General features: G+C 38.0%; 1 protein-coding gene across 1 annotated transcript in view; it reads right to left on the minus strand.

The window, feature by feature from the left end:
* trdn (triadin) overlaps nucleotides 1-20,557 on the minus strand; it is a 426,623-nt gene that overhangs the window by 349,090 nt on the left and 56,976 nt on the right. The window contains exon 3 of the mRNA XM_060854831.1: nucleotides 8,291-8,434. Coding sequence (XP_060710814.1) covers nucleotides 8,291-8,434 — 144 coding nt within the window. The remainder of the gene's footprint in view (nucleotides 1-8,290; nucleotides 8,435-20,557) is intronic.

Raw genomic sequence — 20,557 nt, forward strand, 5'->3', positions numbered from 1 at the left:
CCAAAAGATGTTGTGAAACCTGAAAGGGCTCAGAAACGATTTACAAGGATGTTGCCAGGGAGAGGCTGAACAGGCTGGGGGGTTTTCCCTGGAGCGTCAGAGGCTGAGGGGTGACCTTATAGAGATTTACAAAATTATGAGGGACATGAATAGGATAAGTAGACAAAGTCTTTTCCCTGGGGTCGGGGAGTCCAGAACTAGAGGGCATAGATTTAGGGTGAGAGGGGAAAGATATAAGGGGCAACCTTTACACGCAGAGGGTGGTACGTGTATGGAATGAGCTGCCAGAGGATGTGGTGGAGGCTGGTACAATTGCAGCATTTAAGAGGCATTTGGATGGGTATATGAACAGGAAGGGTTTGGAGGGATATGGGCTGGGTGCTAGCAGGTGGGACAAGATTGGGTTGGGATATCTGGTCGGCATGGACGGGTTGGACCGAAGGGTCTGTTTCCATGCTGTACATCTCTATGACTCCATGACTATATTTAATGTCACATTTTAATCTTTTGCAATGTTCATAAGCAATTAAAGTCCTCTTCCTTTTATTCAAGAAATTATAATAGGCTCCTTCACATTCAAAACAATTAAATGTTATTTAGTTGAAGTACAATATAGTTAAATGCTAAAAGGAATGAACAAAAATTACTGTGGGCAACTGATAGGGTTAAATAAGAGGGAGGGTCAATTCATACGTCTTCTCCTGATCATAATGACATTTTCAAGTAATTTCTGGCATGTCTAAAATCTCACTAATTCTCTTGCTGTTATGGCCACAGCACAGAAAAGTTCAGACTTCCTCCTGCAACAGAACAGCAATAAACTGTTTCACTGATTGTTTCAGCCAGCTCAAGGCCCACTGTTGCAATTTGCAGTCTATAATCATGTGTTGTTAGTGCATTTCACAGTGTTATGGCACACTTTTATATATTCAATGATGTGGTAGGAATTCTGCTCCACTGCAAATTACAATCATGCTCTACTAGCCAACCAATCAAATTGCTCAATAACAATAATTTGCAATCATCCATAGCAGCAACCAATAGGGCAATGGGAAAAAGCAGACTTTTTTCAAAGGATGCATTACAAAAATATGGTGTAATGGGGCATACCCTGCTCCTATGTGGAAATGAATATCAGGTGGACTGTTTCATGGCTGGCTGACATGATAATTGTTTTGTGTTACTGCTTGAAACAAATTTCTACTTCTATATTCTTGCCGTGGACCATTTCTCAACTAGTTTTAACTCTTATTTCAGCCATTATTGAATATCCAGTAGGAGCTCAATTCTTTGTATGATTTCTCAGAGTTAGGAAAAATGGAGAGAGGAGTCCTGAGACACATTAACTCAGCAACTAATCAAAGGATACCTGAGCCTTTTCCCTTTAAACTAATTTTACTGACCTGACCTCCAATCCCGGTGGATAACTCCTTTAATAGTTATGTTGAGTTGAAGTTTTGGGTGCCCAGCTCCTCAGTGAAGTCAGGAACAGAGCCAGGCACAGCCCAAAATACTGTTGCTGATCAGCATGTTGGTATCAAAATGTCATTCCTAGCTTTAACAATGTTCATTAGGCTGGAAGGAAAACAAGACAGGATCCCATCCAGCACCCAAATTAGGCCAAACTAAAATCCTGAAGCATCTTGTTAGAGAGGAAGAGTTCAAATTTTTCTGGGAGTGCTTGAGTTTCATACACTGCCCATTTTGACCCGCTGAGGGAGATGGGTATATGGGAGAAAGATATTCATGGCTTCTCCAGGATATCACTTCAGACCATAAGGGGAACTTAGCATTTGGAAAGAAGGCGCCCTTAGCACTAAACAGGAGGGGTAAGTGGGTACCAAGCACTCAAGCACTGAATAGAGTCATCACCTCTCTTGGCATTATGAGTCCAAAAGTTGCTAGGCACAACAGAGAAGGCACACGTCCCAAAAGAAGACTGCAGCTGACAATAGGGGTACCCTTCATACCATTTTTGACCCAGTGGCATTAAAGACATACAGTCTTTGTAGGGATGATAGAAACCTAAACAATAGGAGAAATGGGCGAGGAAAAGCAATGGAAAGGCAATGAAGGCTAAGCCCTTAACACGGGATCCACCTCTAAAGACAGAGATACTGAGAAATTACCAAGAACTAGTGCTGCAGGAGACTGAGACTCTCAGGCAAGTGGTCACAAATATCTGTGCCTTCAGGGAACACTTCAGCAGTCAGGGACATTCAGCCTCAGATCTTCAGGTGACCACCATCTTAGGCAGACTTCAGGATATGCAACAATGCAGAGTGGCTGAGCAAAGTCTGATAGCCAAGTTTGGTACCCATGGGGATGGCTTGAACCAGGACCTTGGGTTCATGTCACACTAGAGATAACCCCATTGCACTACACATACTCTCTCTGTCTGTCTCTCTCACTCTCACACACACACACTGTCTCTCTCTCTCTCTTCTCTCTCTCATACTCACACACTCATGCAGACCCTGTCTCATACACACGCTATCATCCATGCACATCCCCTCACAGGCTTATACTCTGTCACACTCACACATAAACACAAACACACACTCTCTCATGCGCACTCACACTCACACACCGAACGCGCGCACACACATATATAAGTCTACGGGGTGAATTTGCATTTGCAGAATTGTATTTGCAAATACATTCTATTTTAGCTTAAAAAGCACACAACCTGCAGGCAGTCAATCCATAAAATATTTTGTAAATTCCTACTTTGGAAATAGAATCAGTCTGACTCAAGATTGCAATACAGAGTCTAACCCACATTGAGGCAGTATGGTGGCTCAGTGATTAGCACTGCTAGCTCACAGCACCAGGGTCTCTTGGTTCAATACCAGCCTTGGGCGACTGTCTGTTTGGAGTTTGGACGTTCTCCCTGTGTCTGCGTGGGTTTCCTCTGGGTGCTCCAGTTTCCTCCCACAGTCCAAAGATGTGCAGGTCAAGTGAATTGGCTATGCTAAATTGCCAATAGCGTTAGGTACATTAGTCAGAGGGGACTAATGTAACTAACTACATTAGTCAGAGGGAAAATGGGTCTGGGTGGGTTACTCTTTGGGAGGTCAGTGTGGACTTGTTGAACTGAAGGGCCTGTTTCCACACTGTAGGGAATCTAATCTAATCTTTAATACATTGTCTGAACTGAGATGTCACTATTTTGTATAAAACCTTAAGTTATCTTGAGAATGTGACTTAAAAAAATTCTGGTATTTATGTATTAAGGATACAAAACCTGCAACCCCTTCACAAAGATGAAAGACTTAACATCAATCTAATTTTTAGATTAGATTACTTACAGTGTGGAAACAGACTCTTCAGCCCAACAAGTCCACACCGACCCACTGAAGCGCAACCCACCCAGACCCATTCCCCTACATTTACCCCATCACATAACACTACAGGCAATTTAGCACGGCCAATTCATCTAACCTGCACATCTTTGGACTGTGGGAGGAAACCGGAGCACCCAGAGGAAACCCATGCAGACACGGGGAGAATGTGAAAACTCCATACAGTCAGTCGCCTGAGGCAGGAACTGAACCCGGGTCTCTGGCGGTGTGAGGCAGCAGTGCTAACCACTGTGTCACCACGCTGCCCACTAATTTGTTTAATGTATTATTTCAATTGCATGATACTGTGACCTTTTGCTATAAATTCTGTGTCGTATGATCCTGATCCACATCTTTCTGTTGAAGGACCAGCGCACTGAAAGCTAGTATTCTCAAATAAACATGTTGGACTATAACCTGGTGTTGTGTAATTTTGAACTTTGTGCACTGCAAAAGGCCTCAAACTTCACAGCACACGTGCCATGCCCTGCAGTAATCATCAAAGTCACCATCATCTGGAACATCTTTGATTCTGGCTCCGTCCTTGAATCAGCTACTGAATTTAGTGACAACTCACAAACAGCAACAAAACATTGCATCTTATAGTTTGCCAACAGCTTCTTTGCAGAGCTGGATAGTATATTCATTCCACAACAGATTCAGTTTTGCAGGAACAGAGGGTATTTTTTTTTTAATATTGCTGTACTGCTTTAGCATCGGGTCATTCTTGATTACAGAGCCTTGACCATCAAGATACCTGGAAACCATCAACTCAGATTCACTCAACATCCAACTGGTCAATGACCACAGTAGGTGCTTCCGACAAGGGTGTACTCATGGTCTTGGCAACTGCCATGACTCTTTCACCCTCCAATAGTGCGGGAAGCCTCACAGTTTCATTCCAACTGCAGAAGTGCATTGGTAGATCCCAGGCAACAATCAATACCTCTTGAAGAAATGGCTGTCAACTCCTCCACTATGGCTCAGACAGAGGTACAGCCATGATACAAGAAGTAACTTCTCCTCAAAAAAGGCAAGCATTGCACAGATCATTGGGCTTCTAAAAATTGCATTTCCAGTCCTAAGACTGGTTGGACAGTGTCCCCAAATACCCTTCAATAAAAATCTCAGTCATTGCAGGGATTTCTTATTCTCTCCTTAAAGTGGTTACCTAGAGGTGTGGAGTCTGAGAGATGTGGAGCCCAAAATGGAGACATTTACTGGGAACCAGGAAGAGGAGCAAGAGGGGGAGGAATTACTGGGCTGAAAACAAGAGGGAACTTCAGTCAGTAGCAAGACCTAGAGTGAGAGCTCAATTAGGGATAGTGGCATTCCCCAAAACCTGCCAATCTGTCATATGGTGAACAACTCAGCAGTGCCACCATTTGTACTGGGTATTGATGTGAATATATTTCTAGGTAGGGGCATCAGAATGGTAGGGCAGCCCTGAAAACCAATGAGATAGACTGGGGGAAATCAGAACTCGGTACCCTGGCCCCAAGTTTCAGAAATAATGAAGCACCATCACTGCAAGAGCAACCATTAGTTTCAAGGGTCCTTTGTTTAGATATGGAATTCACAGAAAAAAATGGCCGCCTCAGAGTCCTCCAGGAAGCTATTTAATTATAAAATGAATGACCTCTTCACCTGACAGCAGGCCTTCAAATGCAGAGAAAATGCAAATAGAGATGGGAAGCAGCCCTTAATTGGCCACTTAAATGGTTCAATGTCCTTCTGGTTTGTGTACCACAACCATTCTTCCCACTACTGGCAACACAGCATGGCAGAGAAAAGATGCCGACCTCCCAGTCCATCCTAAATTGCCTAGAAAATTACAGTATTCTGCCCACCTTAGCCTTGATTTTGAAATTCATATTCATAATGTTTTTCCATGTTCTTAACTGCACTGTCCCAGTGTCTCTGCCAGCCCTACAATCCTGCATGAACTCCATTCTTCCAAATCATCTTGTGCATCCCTCGCTTCCATTGTTCACCATTGGTGATTGTGACTTTAGAAGCCTTGACCCTAAACTTTAAAATTTCCTTCTTAAACCATTCTACTTCTCTAAATTCTCCCTTCCCTTTAACACAGCTTTTAATTCTGTTTTTTTTTGTTCAAACTTGTTGCAATTTATCCTGATATCTTCTTCAGCTCAGTATTATTTTTTGTCTGGTTACACTTGTGAAGTCTTCGAAAATTTACTTTGTTTAAAATTCCACATAAATTTAATTTTTCTTGTTGTTTGGCAGTGATCCCTGCAAATAAATAAGGATGCATATACATGAAGCAAGAATTAGATTACTCCTCCCACATATTTGAGTACTAGCAGGAGTGGCCAATTGAGCAAATTTGACATTTGAGGAATATGAAACAAAAGATATTATATGGATAAAACCAAACAGATCCATCCTCCAATTGCATAATCTCAAATTCAGACAACAAAAAGTTTTGTTTCACTTTTAGCAACTTGTCTATCTCATTAACAATATCAACTTTTCTGAGGAGACATTCAGAACACATTCAACATTAATCATAAACAAGTCAGTGCCACTGAAACATATTAGGAATCAAAGAGTGACAAAGGCATTAGTTTTTTTTTGTAAACACGCACGTGCAATTGAATTTTGAAAGAAATGTATTTAGAAAAATGAAGAGGCATTCAACAGGCAGAATACTAATTATACAAGTAACTTCACAGGACACAATGGAATTTTAATCAAAAATCAAGTGAAAAAAAATCATTCCTTTCATAAGGATATAATTCTTCAGCTTTGCAGTTCTAAGAGCCAATGTGAGAAAATGCAACTTTGGGGATGCTTTAGAATATGAATGAGAACAAAGCAAAGTTACTTGAATCATACATCTGGTATTATAATCTTAGTAATCATTCAAACATTTTAATAATATTTAGAAACTGATATTCTTCCTGTGCCTTCTATAATGTTTTGTTAAGATAATTCCAGTAAAGGTAATGGAAGCATTATGTTCTTATAACGTGATCTTTTTTGCAGTGGGAGTTAAATAGTTTCTTGAAAATATATTTGACATGAATTATGTGGCTTATTCCAAGTAATGTTAAAATATATTTGTCTTTCCATGCCTGGATAACAAAAAAAGCATTAACAATATTATTTTTAGGTTATCCTGTGATTATTTTTGACAGAAATGCCATTACCCTATATTTCAATAATCCATTTATAGCCAGAACTCTGAAAGCCAGAATAAATTAGAAATTGATCGGGAAATACATGCTACAAGCTTAGAATCTTACTCACTGATTACATAAGTTTTTTTCCTGACATAAATGAATGAATGAAAAACTAATATGGACAAGGGTCTGAATTTATGATATACACTCCCAACTCTAAGGGTCTCATCCTAGGTAAAGATAAAGTCGCCTATTGGGGGACTATAGGGTTACTCTGAAATTAGATAGAGATGACTGGTAATGATGTAACCTGAGAGTCACCTCAGGTGAGGGAAATGTTGAGAAAGGGAACCACTCAGCCAGTGAGGAAACTGAATCCATGCTGTTGATGTTATTCTGCATCACAAACCAGGGATCCAGTCAACTGAGCTAACCTATACCTCCTACTTCCTGCTAGCTTGAATTTGTTGAATTCTCCCAAAACGTTTTGCATATCTCTACATATTTATACCTGCTTTATTCCCACCCTCTCACATAGTAGAATGAAAGTTTATTTCTTTAAAGTGAGGAGAAATTGGTACATTGTCATAATTTTTATACAAAGTTCTTTGTGATAACATGGGCTAAAAGCTCAACTGTGCTGCAACAATATTTACGAGGATGTTCCTTGTATGGTACATGGTATGGAAGGTGCTAGCTATGAAAAGAAGTTAGGTTTATTTTCATTAGAAAAAAGGAGATTGAGGGGTGGACCTGATTGAGCTTTACAAAATCATAAAGGGTATATACACAGGATGGATAGACATAAGTTTTTTTTCCCAGGATGAAGGATTCAATAATGAGAGGTCACTCTTTCAAGGTGAGAGGTGGAAAGTTTAAGGCAAGTACTTCACACAGAGGGTGGTGGGCGTTTGGAACATGTTGCCAGCAGAGGTGGTAGAGGCAGGCATGGTAGATTCATTTAAGATGCGACTGGACAGATGCATGATAGGCGAGGAGCAGAGGGATACAGATGCTTAGGAATTGGGCAACAGGTTTAAACAATTGATTTGGATCAGCTCAGGCTTGGAGGGTCGAAGGGCCTGTTCCTAGGCTGTAAATTTTCTTTGTTCTTTGTTTGTAATACACCTTAACATAAGCCTCAGAAATATATCCCCTAACTCAATCAGTATGGCATTTCCATTTTTACATCAACTTTTCCTCCAGCACCTCTAAATGGGAGAGCTTGTTTAATGTCACATAGTGGCACTCATGATTAGTTTCATAATCTTTACCAATTCCCGCAGGGAACTGGTTGAGACTGCTCAAATAAATTTCACATCATACTCATTTCAGAGGAGAGATTTATTGTCTTACCAGCCATTCTTAAGAGTAAAACAACAAGTTCTCATCTATTATGCTGAGCAATTTCCAATAATCAGGGATTAATATCAGCAGGGACCAGAAATTTTAAAATCAAAACAGAAATAGCTAATTTTAAGATACTTTTATTGTGTTACAAACATAATCACATGGAACTGTTAAGATTTGGAAGAATGCCCTCCCTTTAAAATAGCTTAAATTAGAAAGTACCAGAGGATTTTCAATTGTAGAAGCTTACCAAGTTCATAAAATAAAAATCTCTCACTGTAAAAACAAAAATCTTGCATTTACTTTAAATTTAACAAAAAATATATTATAAAAGAGAACAAAGTAATTTTAGTTACTTCAAGGAAGTTGAACATGGTGCTCCATCTTTTTTTTACACATGTTTTCTATAAAATATATCAACTGTACATGTGTGTTTGTTCTGAATACCTTCATCCATTTCGTCATCAGGGTAGTCTGTTGTTGTAAATATATCACTTAGCACAGATATAAAACCATAGATCCAATCTGAGGTATCTTCCACAGCCTCATTTATGACTTTCTTAGGGTCTGAACTTAATTCTTTAAAACCTCCTAAATGCATAGAAGGAAAGAGCAGTAAGAATTAAAGAAAATAATTGTGATTAAAAGGAAGAAGTCAAAGACCTGCAGAGATGAATGAGTTATTTATTGTATACATATTATTATGTACAATATAATTTGTACATAAAAAACAACGTTGGGGAAATCTGTCTGAACTAGTTTACTGGATGCAATGGTACAAGGTAAAAAGCATCAGATACTAAAGTATTATTCTGGTAAATAAGGTGTGAATACTAGTCTTATGAAGTTAGCGATAGTTATGAAGAGGAAATTGATTTGTAAATAAAACTCAATTGCTAAAATAAACTACTGTCATCAGCTAGCATAATTTTTTTTAAATTGTAAAAAATTATTTAAAATTTCAGCAGGAAATAAAAGACAGCAGCATTTTAAAACTAGAAAAGTTCCAGCTGTAGCTAAGGATAGACACTCTTAACCTGGAACACTTCTTGTTCTGACACTGGTCTAGCTTTTACTTACGCAGGTGATCATTTCTCCAAATAGATGTAAACATGACTCAAAATACAATTTCTGTAACCAGGTGCCTCAATTCTCTACTAATCCCTTTAAAATGGACTGACATTTTCAGGAACACACATTGGTACAAAGGAAAAAAATTGGCAGCTTATGTGAGTTGGGACAATGAACAGAATTCAGCCACAGCTAGTTCTGACTGGGTGTTTAACTGAAGTTCTCAAGGTCACTGCAGACAAAGAAGAAAAAACAACAAATGACACCATACAATTTGTGATTGGTGATTTTAAGGAGTCACAATGATTGAAGACAATCTGAGTTAATTTAAATGTTCAGCACATGGTGATTCACCTCTGAAATGAATTGCCAACATGTTTTAGAACTCTACACATTGCATTTCATTGATTACAGTGGTGTAAACATCTGATAGATTCCATAACGGTGTGTGAAATGCTTTACCAAATGGTTAAAATTAAAATCCATCCTTATGTATTTTGAATGTGAAATGTTCACAATAGAATACGCACAGAAGAATTGTTATAGGATGAAGGCTGTTACTGTTCCTCAGGTATACTTGAGAATAGGTATTTTCTTGACATACTGTGTGAAGCCTTACCACCAAGCAAAGGCACTGCAAGGACAAAGCAGCAAAACAGGGCCATGCTTCTCACTCATTCAGAAAGCATGCAATGTTCATTTCTTAAAAAATCAATAACATGTAAGTGTTAGTTTCTAATATCAATGGATGATAGGAATGAACAAAATAATCCGATGTCTCTTAATCCATGTACAATCTATGGTATTTATGGGAGAAAGGTTACTTAATCATATTCCTCCATGTAAAATTAACCAAAATGGAAAACACTTAACATGTAAATAATTTAGAGGTGAAAGAGTAAAATGCTAATAAAGCTGAACTGGTGAAAAGTACAAGATTTTACTCCCTCAAGGTTAAAGTATCGTCTGTATAAATTCATATAATCCACTGTTCAATCCACTACAAATATAACTTCCCTTCAAGGAATATAAACATTCATTGATTAAATCTTTTGGTTAGTGGCATACCACAATTATTTCTATATATACTACAATTTATTAATTTGATTTGGGACATAAGTCTAAGTGTTAGAGTTCCTTGAAGGCAATGCCAAGATTTTAATGAACAACATGAAACGAGTCCTTGCCTCCAGGGATCTTTGCTTCCTTTACTACTTTGCTGACATCAACTTGATGCTTTCCTGTTAGGAAAAAATGCATTAAAGATGCAGAGTGAAAGGTAAAATGACATACCATAGGAAAAGTCAAGACAGATTGTTTAGTTTGCTTAACATAATACTTGAGGTGTCAGCCACTGCTAGCAAAATCTAGCAAATATATGGGCACACAAACACTTCAGATAAAACATTCAATTGAGGCAGGATAATAATGAGCTTTTCAAATTCAATTCCACACTCAGTTAATCACCGTCATGGAGGCCTCACTGTAATATGGATTGGGTTCATTGCAGGGCATGCTGATAACTAAAGGACAATTCCTCTAAAAAAAATTAATAGATGTCATAATGTTTCAGGTTTCTTGTCCCAGTTAAAAAGAAATTCTATCAAATGAAATATTTAACGTTGCATGTTGGTATACATTACGTTCATTGTTTATTTCTAGTTTATACAAGTTAGATAAGAAAAAAAGAAAAATAAATTCATACTTTAGATGAGAAAAACTATAAAAATATTTCAAATGAAATATATGGTCATTTGTCATATGGTCTTGCAAACTATGATCCACATCGAAATATTACATAAGGTATCTATTCCTCCAAAGTTTGGGAAAGAGCTAGAAGTTATCCATTTTCCCCATTTTAAAGACAAAGTACTGTAGATGATGGAGATCTGAAATGTAAAGAGAAAGTATTGAAGACAGTCAACAACTCTGGCAGCATGTGTGGAGAGAGTTCCAAAAAGTTGGATTTAAAACATCTCTGATGCGTTCACTGCAGATCCTGTCAGACCTGTTGAATTTCTCCAGCACTTGTTGTTTATATCTTTTCTCAATATGTATTGCTGTCTTTTTTTTCTTGAAAATATCAATATGTGAAATGAATCAAGAGTGGAAGCAAAATGCAAATACTTGGGAGTTAACTTGCCCTCCATAGCCACGTTCCTAAGAATGCAAATAAGCTAAACAATATTTAGCCCTATATTATAATTGAGAATGGAAGTTTTTGTGGTCTGCTTGGTCCAGGCAGAGTGCAATTAGCTGCTGAATTTATTGGCACAGCCTGATTTTTTTTATCTGGCTTCGCTCCTAGCTGTAGCCAGACAACTTTATTGGTGATGAATTACAGAAAGGAGCAGAAAGAGGGGTGGTTAGGGTGGTCTGACCAGAAATGGTGACAAAGGGGAAGATTGAAATCTAGATGGGGGGAATAGAGTCCTAGGTCAGGAGAGAATTGCGGTCAGTGTCAGCGAAAATGAGATGCCAGAGAGAAAATCAGGATGGTTTATGCGAGAGGATCATGAGGGTCGCGCATTGGAAATCGGAAAGGCTGAGGACTGATTAGAAGGGTTGGAGGCGCAGTTTCTGATTAAGAAATGATGGATAATGCGGGGGATTTTAATCAAGCAGATAAATAGAACATCATTTACCTCTTGGATCTTGCAGTTCATGCCTCCCTTAATTTACCTGAATTCCTGAGACCCGAGAAACCCAGTTAGCCAGAATTAAATTTCAAATGAGTGAAAAAAAAACTACTGCTGCAAGTGTAAGAATGAACATAATGCAAATAATACTTAGATTTTCTGTCAGGGGATTTCTATACTTCCTACATTTCAGCATTAAAGCTAACTAAAATGCTTTATGTACTAAACGCATTGGAAGATTAAAAGGAATACATTGTTTACCTAGAGGTAGCTGTGAATAATCACATGAGCATCATTCGGCTAGAGTTTGAAGGTGCATTACCTGTTAATATTTTTTGTCAAAGTATTCCATACAAAAATTGTCGTTTTCATATTTGGCAAAGTGTGCATTCCAACATTTGTACGTATGAATGGCGAGATAACTGCTCAAGAAGTATTATTGTATGTTGATTTGATAACTTGTTTTTTGTTATAATAGTGGCAAAAATGGACTATCAATAGCCAACTTCCATCATCTGATTTTTAATAGCTGAGACTTCCACGCGGTAAAGTATTTTTAAAAAAAAATTACTGTCCTAAAATGGCTACAGTGATCACCTGACCATAGATTTTGGGAAGCCTGTGAAATCAGTATGAGATTACAAAAACCATCTGCACTAAGATTATCACTTTATCCAAAGGCTAGACAGCCAAATAAGTGTTAAGAAATTTACATGTTGTTTCATTCACACTTGCATGATATTTTCACACATTGGGAGATGAAAGTTGTGTGTGGAATATAAATTTGGAAAAACAATGAGCAGATTCAGGAATATACAACTGCATCTATATTGATAGTTCCTTGAGCCAGGAAAACTGAGAACAAAAATGAAATATTAACTGATAACAACTAGAAGCTGGAAGTGTTTTTCTCACTATCTCTGTTAAACTCAAAGTCAGTATCCAGTACGAAAGCAACTTGGGACAATAAGCACTCATCAAGAATTCAAAATCTGTACATTTTGCCACTTCTGCAGAATGTAGGTCAACAAACAATTGCCCTTAGATTTAAAATGTGACACTTCAAAGGCCATCAAGATATTTGAAAGAAAAACTCTGCCTATTCTTGTCTTTCTCTATTTTAAACCTCTTACTGTGCATGTCTGATGTCAATTTGTTATTTATTTTGGGATTAGCAGATAATATAGGTCCTCTACCCTTCACTCAAGAAACATTATGCCTTCATTTTGATCTAATTAATTGAAGTATGATAGGTGCATGCTAAAATATATATTTATGAGAGGGATTAAAATGAGAGGAGCTGATTTCCCCCATCACCTGGTTTTAACAAGCTTAATAGCAAAATTGCATACTCTGCTATGATGTGGCATGTTTGATTACTTTGGTTCTAAACTTTAAAATAACAGACAAAATTGTTTTTAAGTGATTATTTTGTGTTTCAAACTAAAATCATAACTACAATAATCACATTTGATTTTTCAGATGTTGATAGAAACATTACCGACTGTTTTGTTGTACATAGTTATTTACTAATCTGATCTAATAGAACCATATTGTTGTCTAAAATTGCAATATTACAGCACCAGGCACTTCACTGCAAGAGCAGCACAAGTTGACACTCATCCCTCTTTATAGAATTTATACTACTATTTAGATCACACAGAATTGGTTTAATTCATTGTCAAAAAAAGACATGTGTCATTGAATTTGATAATGCAAGTTTACAATATTAAAATATGAATGATTTAATTATCACTCCTTAAACAGTTATTCGATTTGTTCAATAAATGTAGTTAACTCAGAAACTGAAGTAAAAATACTGTAATTCATGCATGTATTTTACACCACTAGTAGTGGGAACATTATAAATCTTAATAAATCTGGTAATCTTTCATTCTCTTGCAATCAGTTCACTGAAGCAACATCTGGCAACAGTCATAGCAAAGCTACATCATTACTTGAGGGTTCAATGACAGTAACAAGACACATAACACTGACACTTTAAAAGTCAAAGGTAAATACCACTTCTGAATCAATTCAAGTGCTCAATGTGTGATTTGCATTTCAACAAGAAGCTGAGAGGATATTTATTTATTTTCTATATCGGGTGTTTCACATTCTTTAACATGTTGACATTTTATGAGGAGTGGGGGGGAGATAACAGATTTCAGTTGAATGTGTCATACTGCAGACTGGTGCTTTTTTCTCATAACTGAAATTATGATTTCACAAGGCATTCAGAGTTTACTAAAGTAAGAGATGTTATTTTACATCTTACAGAATTACATTAATTAAATTAGATTAGAGTCCCTACAGTGTGGAAACAAGCCCTTTGGCCCAACAAGTCCACACTGAACCTCTGAAGAGCAACCCACCCAGACCCATTTCCCTCTGACTAATGCACCTAACCTTATGGGCAATTTAGCATGGCCAATTCACCTGATCTGTACATCTTTGGACTGTGGGAGGAAACCAGAACACCCGGAGGAAACCCACGTAGATAAGGGAGAATGTGCAAACTCCACACAGACAGTCACCCGAGGCTGGAATCAAACCCAGGTCGCTGGCACTGTGAGGCAGCAGTGCTAACCACTGCACCACCGAAGGGCTCCATATTATCTTTTGCATCCGACCAGCAGGGCAGAATGCTTCTTAACTTAATGACATATTTGAAAGATGGAACCTTTTACAGAAATTTACATTTCTCAAAATAGGGGAAGTATAAACCTCTGTAAACTTTGCTGTACACAAATTGGCTACCAGATAAGAATTTAAGAAGTATGATTTCTCACTATACTTCACATCAATTTCAAATAATAAAGAATATTAAACATTCATATCTTAAAAACAGACAAGATACTGCAGAATTGAATTGAATAAGCAAAATAAATATCTGTAGCTCTTGATCAATTCACAACTTTTCTTAGCAGATGGTTTGAACTAAATAGATATGATTTTCAATTAAGGACTGAAGAAAATAAAGATCAGTCTCTCAAGCCTAACCTATCTTTCAATAACATTGCTACTGAACTCTTACACCAACTCTTTCTTCCTGTCCTGTCACAATATGTTTTGCTTTCATTTGTCCCCACCAATTTATCAATCTCAGCCTTGAATATATTCAACAATTGAGTGTTCACAACCCCCAGGATAAAGAATTTCAAAGGTTCATGCGCTTTAAGGAAACCTCCCATCATCTTAATCCTTATCCTGAGAATAAGTGCCCAGACTCTAGATTCTCCAGCCAAGATTCTCCAACATTTTCTCAGGACCCACCCAATAAAACTCTAATTTTTTTTCAGTAAAATCAGCTCTCTGCATTGTTTTATGTTCCACAGAATATAAGTTAATTCTACTCTATTTTTCTTAATTTGATTGCTCTCTCATTCCGGGAATCTTTATTGTACCTCCATGATTTAAGGCAAGTGTACCCTTCCTTTAGTATGTGGAACAAAACTGTCCCCAGACCTCAGGGTGATGTCTCACCACAGACATATACAATTCTCGTGAAATATATTTTTTAGTACACTCATCCATCACCCAATTCATTGACAGATTGTAAATGGTTAAGAGCCGAGCATTGATCCTTGGAGCACTCCACCAGTTACACTGTGCCATCTCTAAAACAGCTGGTCTATTCTCACTCTCTTTTTCCTTACCCAATCTTTTATCTATTAAAAATACTTTACTCCTAACTAAAGACTACTTGCTTTGTATAAATATTCCTGTGTGTTAGCTAATCAAATGTGTTCTCTAAATTCAAATACGCTACATCCGCTGTTCCCCCTTACCCTGTTAGCACAAAAAAGGCTGACAGGTTTGTCAAACATGGGCACAATTTGACACTGCTCATAGGACAGGCACAAATCAGCAAATGGACTGCTGACCTTTATATATACAAGGCACTAGATTACAAAGAGTTAGAAGTCAAGCTTCAGCTATATAAAACCCTGGTTGGATCATACCTGTTTTAAGTTCTGCACTTCATACCTTAGAAAGGATATTTGTGAGCACTGCTCCTTCAACAGGTGGTTGTGGAGTATAGGATTGCAAGACTCAGAATTTATAGCAAAAGTTTACAGTGTGATGCAACTGAAATTATACATTGAAAAAGACCTGGATTGCTTGTTAAGTCTCTCATCTTTTAGAATGACCATGTTGGTTTCAGTTCTTTCATAAGTAAATCCAAGAACTTTTTCTAAAAGTTACATTCTCAAGTGAACTTTAACAATAGGTATGATGTTGGCCCAGATAATGCATCGAAGGGGTGAGGCTGTCTGTAACCCAATGTTCAGACTGATTCTATTTCTAAAAAAGGGATTTACAGAATCTAATATGGATTCTTGCAGTTTTTAAGCAGAATAAAATGTAATTCTACAAGTACAAATTCACCCCACAAACTTATATATGGGTGTGTGCGTTTGGGGGTGTATGAGTTCTATGAGAGAGTGTGTATATGTGTGTAAGTGTGAGTTAAGAGTACATATGTTTGTGAAAGGGCACGTGTGTGGGTGTGAGAGTGGGTATGTATGTGTGACCGTATGAGAGAGGGTCTGCATGAGTGTGTGTGTGTGTGTGTGTTTGTGTTTGTGCAAGAAAGAGAGAGGTCCCCAAGGTAGACAACGTTGACCAAGTCACAAGAGTACCTGCCACGTACATGATGGGAAGTGTCCCCACGTGTAATGGTGGCATCCGTGTCGACACTCTGACACGTCTTGCAGCGTCTACTGTGTTGTCCTGAAAGCTGGGCCATTTGCTGCGTACGATGATCTATTCGTGGTTTGGTGGTTGTTTAAAGGCGAGAAGTGGAGGCGTGGGGAAGGTCTTGGAAAGGTGCTCATCCACATTGATAATGTGTTGCAGACAGGTACTCATGTGACTCGGCCAACGCTGTCTATCTCATAAACCGCAGGCAAGGGTGTCCTGAGGCATGATGCATTGGCAAGACTGAACAGAGGCAATGGCAATGGATGACTGGACACCATACAACAATCAACAGACAGGAGTGTTCCCTCCCAGTCAGAGAACACTTCAGCAGTCCGGGACATTCGACCTCGGACCTTCGGGTGACCACCCTCCAAGGCGGACTTCGGGACAGGCAGCAATGTAAAGTGGCCGAACAGAGGCTGATAACCAAGTTTGGTACCCATGGGGATGGGTTCATGTTACACTATAAGTGACCCCACTGCACTACACACACTCTCACACACACATCTACACACTCATGCAAACCCTCTTTTATACACAGGCTCTCTCTCATATGCTCACATACACACCCAGACACACACCCTCTCACAGACTTATATCCCCTTATACTCACACTCATACACATACACATACACACTGTCTCACAGATATTCATACCCACATCCTCTCACACACACCCACACACACACACACACACACACACACACACACACACAAGTTTGTGGGGTGAATTTGTATTTGCAGAGTTACATTATATTTTGCTCAAAAACTGCATGAATCCATGTAAGAATCTGTAAATCCCTTCTTCAGAACTAGAATCAGTCTGAACATTGGGGCACAGACAGCCTCATACAGGGCACCTTACACTTTCAATACAGTATGTGGGCTGACAGGGCACCTATTGTTAAAGTTCACTTGAGAATGTAACTTTAAAAAAAGTTCTTGGATTTAGATATGAAAGAACTGAAACCAACATGGTCATTCTAAAAGATGAGAGACTTAACAAGCAATCCAGGTATTTTTCAATATCTAATTTCAGTAGCATTACACTGTAAACTTTTGGTATAAATTCTGTCTCTTACTCCACAACCACCCGAAGAAGGAGCAGCACTCTGAAAGCTAGAGCTTCCAAATAAACCTGTTGGACTATAACCTGGTGTTGTGTAATTTTTAACTTTGCACATCCCAGTGCAATACCAGCACCTCCAAATCATGGCCTTTGTGAGAATGCAGTGTGCTGGGGTGCATCATCACCCTGACAATATTACTTTGATTTTATAATTTTCTGTTTATCTTATCTCAGCTTCCAGTAGTTTGTATTTTTGTAACAGTGGCCCATCAGGGATGTTAACCCAATTTTATTAATTTAAGATTTAAAACAATAAATTTGGTAGATTTCAAATCTTCAAATACAAGGAGAGATAACATAAGCTAAGGTTGTGCTCCATGGAATTTGAAATGTGAATGAAAAGTTTTATGAAATTAGGAGTAACTGATAAAGTAGATTAAAATAAACCTTTTTAGTTCATTGAGGAATTTAGAACTCAAAGTCTTAGCTTGAAAATTAGAATTAAGTATTTCAGAAGTAAAGTTAGAAAATATGCTCTTCATACAGAGAGTATGAGATATTTGAATTCTCTTTTACAAGTAACAATTGATATTTTTAGTTGTTAATTTTAAAAATGAAATTGAGATATTTCTATATCACAGATGTTAAGCTGTCCAGGGTAAAGGTGATTAGATGGAATTACATTCAATGACAGTCTCAGTGAATGGTGGAATAGACTTGAGAGGCTAAATGAAATGTTCCTGCTCCTATATAACTCTGTATTGACATAAGAAGTAATGATGCAAACAAACCTTTGTCTTGCTCTGGTATACTGCTTTTCTAATCACAGCAACATTACCGCTCAATATCTTCATCTTGCCAATTTTCTTTTTAACATTTTGTGATAATGTTCTACCTTTGACTTTGCACACATCAACAACCACATAAAATAATTGCCCATCAATACACAGACATCACCAGCATAGCTTGGAATGCTTGAAAATGTTGCAACAGTCATTTGAAAGACGCCTCAGCTCAAATCTGAAATGTATGAAAATACACAGATCCAATCAAGTTTTTACTTATTTGTAACTCACAGGCAAAATCTCCAGAATAGTGACAGGTCATGTTTAACAAACAAAAACAGAAATTGTTGGAGAAACTCAACAGATCTGGCAGTATTTCTGGAGAGAAAACAGAGTTATCTTTTTGAGTCCAGTGATCCTTTTTTAGAACTAGAAGTAGCTAGGAGAAGTGATATTTATGTTATTGACAAGAGGTAAGGGGCTAAAGAGTGAGCAGATAGATGGAGATGGAGTCCAGACAGAGAAAGGTAGGCAAACAAAGTGACAGTAAACTAGAAAAGAAGAGAAGCTAGATAGGCAACAATGGGAATTATGACTAGTTGAAAACGTGTTGGCTGTGCTGAAAACAACCCATTTAGGTTCGAACTAGATTAGAATCCCTACAGTGTGGAAACAGGCGCTTCAGTCCAAACTGACCCTTCAAAGAGTATCCCACCCAAACTTAATTCCCATTACTCTACAGCTACCCTGATTAAGGCATCTAACCTACACATCCCTGAACACTATGGATAATTCAGCATGGCCAATTCACCTCACACTATACATCTTTGGATTGTGGGAGGAACGCCAAGCAGACACATGGAGAACGTGCAAACTCCACACAGTCACCCAAGGCTGGAATTGAACCCAGGTCCCTGGTACTGTGAGGCAGCAGTGTTAACCCCACTGTGGATTATGACAGGATCTAGTGTTGTGAGGCTAGATAATGAACATGGAGGAGCATGGTTACATTCTGCAATTGTTAAAATCAATGTTGAGTCCTGAAAGCTGTTCAGCACAGCTAACTCAATTTCAAGTATTCATACTCCCCATTATCATGTACCTCACTTCTCTTCTTCCCTGGCTTATTATCAATCATTTATTAGTTTGTGTCCCTTTTTTTCTCGCTTTCCCTGTCTGGGTTCCACATCTACCTTTCCACTCACTCCTTTTCTTTCTCACCCCTATGCATCAGCATAAATACTACCTTTCCCTAGCTACTTCTAGTTCTGAAGAAGGGTCACTGGACTCAAACTATTAACTCTCTTTTCTCCCCTCAGCTGCTGCCAGAATTGTTGAGCTTCTCCAAAAAGTTCTATTTTTGTTTGATTCACATGTCCAGCATCTGCAGATCTTTTTAACTGGTAATGTTTATATTGTTTATAATATTGATTAGTTTCAGTCACATTTAAACAATAACAATATGAGATCAGCCTTTGACATCATTATGTAAACTGATATTTAATTGGCATGTATTGTTATGGTCATTCATGCTGTTATTATTAATTGAACTGGTGAAGGTATCTCTGCTCTGCTTTCTGCATCCCCTGCTCTGCTTTCTGCATCCCCTGCTCTGCTGTGTTTTTAAGGACATACAAGAAAGAGGTCAACATTAATTCTTGAAATATGAAATACTTCAATAATATGCAAGTCACGATCCTTTTGCAATTTTATTTTAACTCTGGAATCCAGTAAGTGCCATCATTTCTAATATTTTATTTGTAGATGGGCTGACAACTGAATTTAAGGCTTGATTATATTTTAAAGTCTTCTCTGGCTCCTTTCAATATAATTAACTAAAGGCAGAAAACACTTATTTGAATCTTCTGTAAAAACAAAAGCACAGTTCATGTTATGTTTTTCCTTTGAATTAAATGTTGAGGAATTACTTTCACACTCTAAAGGCACTTAATAAATATTTGTCCCCTTTTTAAAAATAGGAAATCCTGCTGTGACATTGTTAAATTGCATGTGTTAACCACTTGACCATAAGTGCTCTGGAAACATATTGGAAATCATTCAGTATGCTGTTGGCTGATGACAAGTTAATTATTTATAGATCATTTCCATAATCGGAGTGGAAGATCAGTTTGACTATTTTTGGATGAACCAGTTCAATTGGATTAAGGTCAATTTACCAAATAATATTTGGACCTAAATGTATTTTCAAACGTTCCAGAAATTAAAGTAATCAAAGCAGTTTCAACACCATCACTACCATGCAGTATGTCTTTACCAGGTGGCAAACAGGGCTCATCACAGTACAGAGAATAGGCGGGACCTATGTCAGCTTTAGAAGCCAGGACGACAGCGAGATGAAGTGTGGCATGATCGATTGAGAGAGGAGAAAAAAGCATTAAAATTAATGAGGACCCAGGAATGACTCACCATTGTTGGAATTCAG

This window comes from Hemiscyllium ocellatum, chromosome 3, assembly GCF_020745735.1.
Source record: "Hemiscyllium ocellatum isolate sHemOce1 chromosome 3, sHemOce1.pat.X.cur, whole genome shotgun sequence".
Lineage (NCBI taxonomy): Eukaryota > Metazoa > Chordata > Chondrichthyes > Orectolobiformes > Hemiscylliidae > Hemiscyllium > Hemiscyllium ocellatum.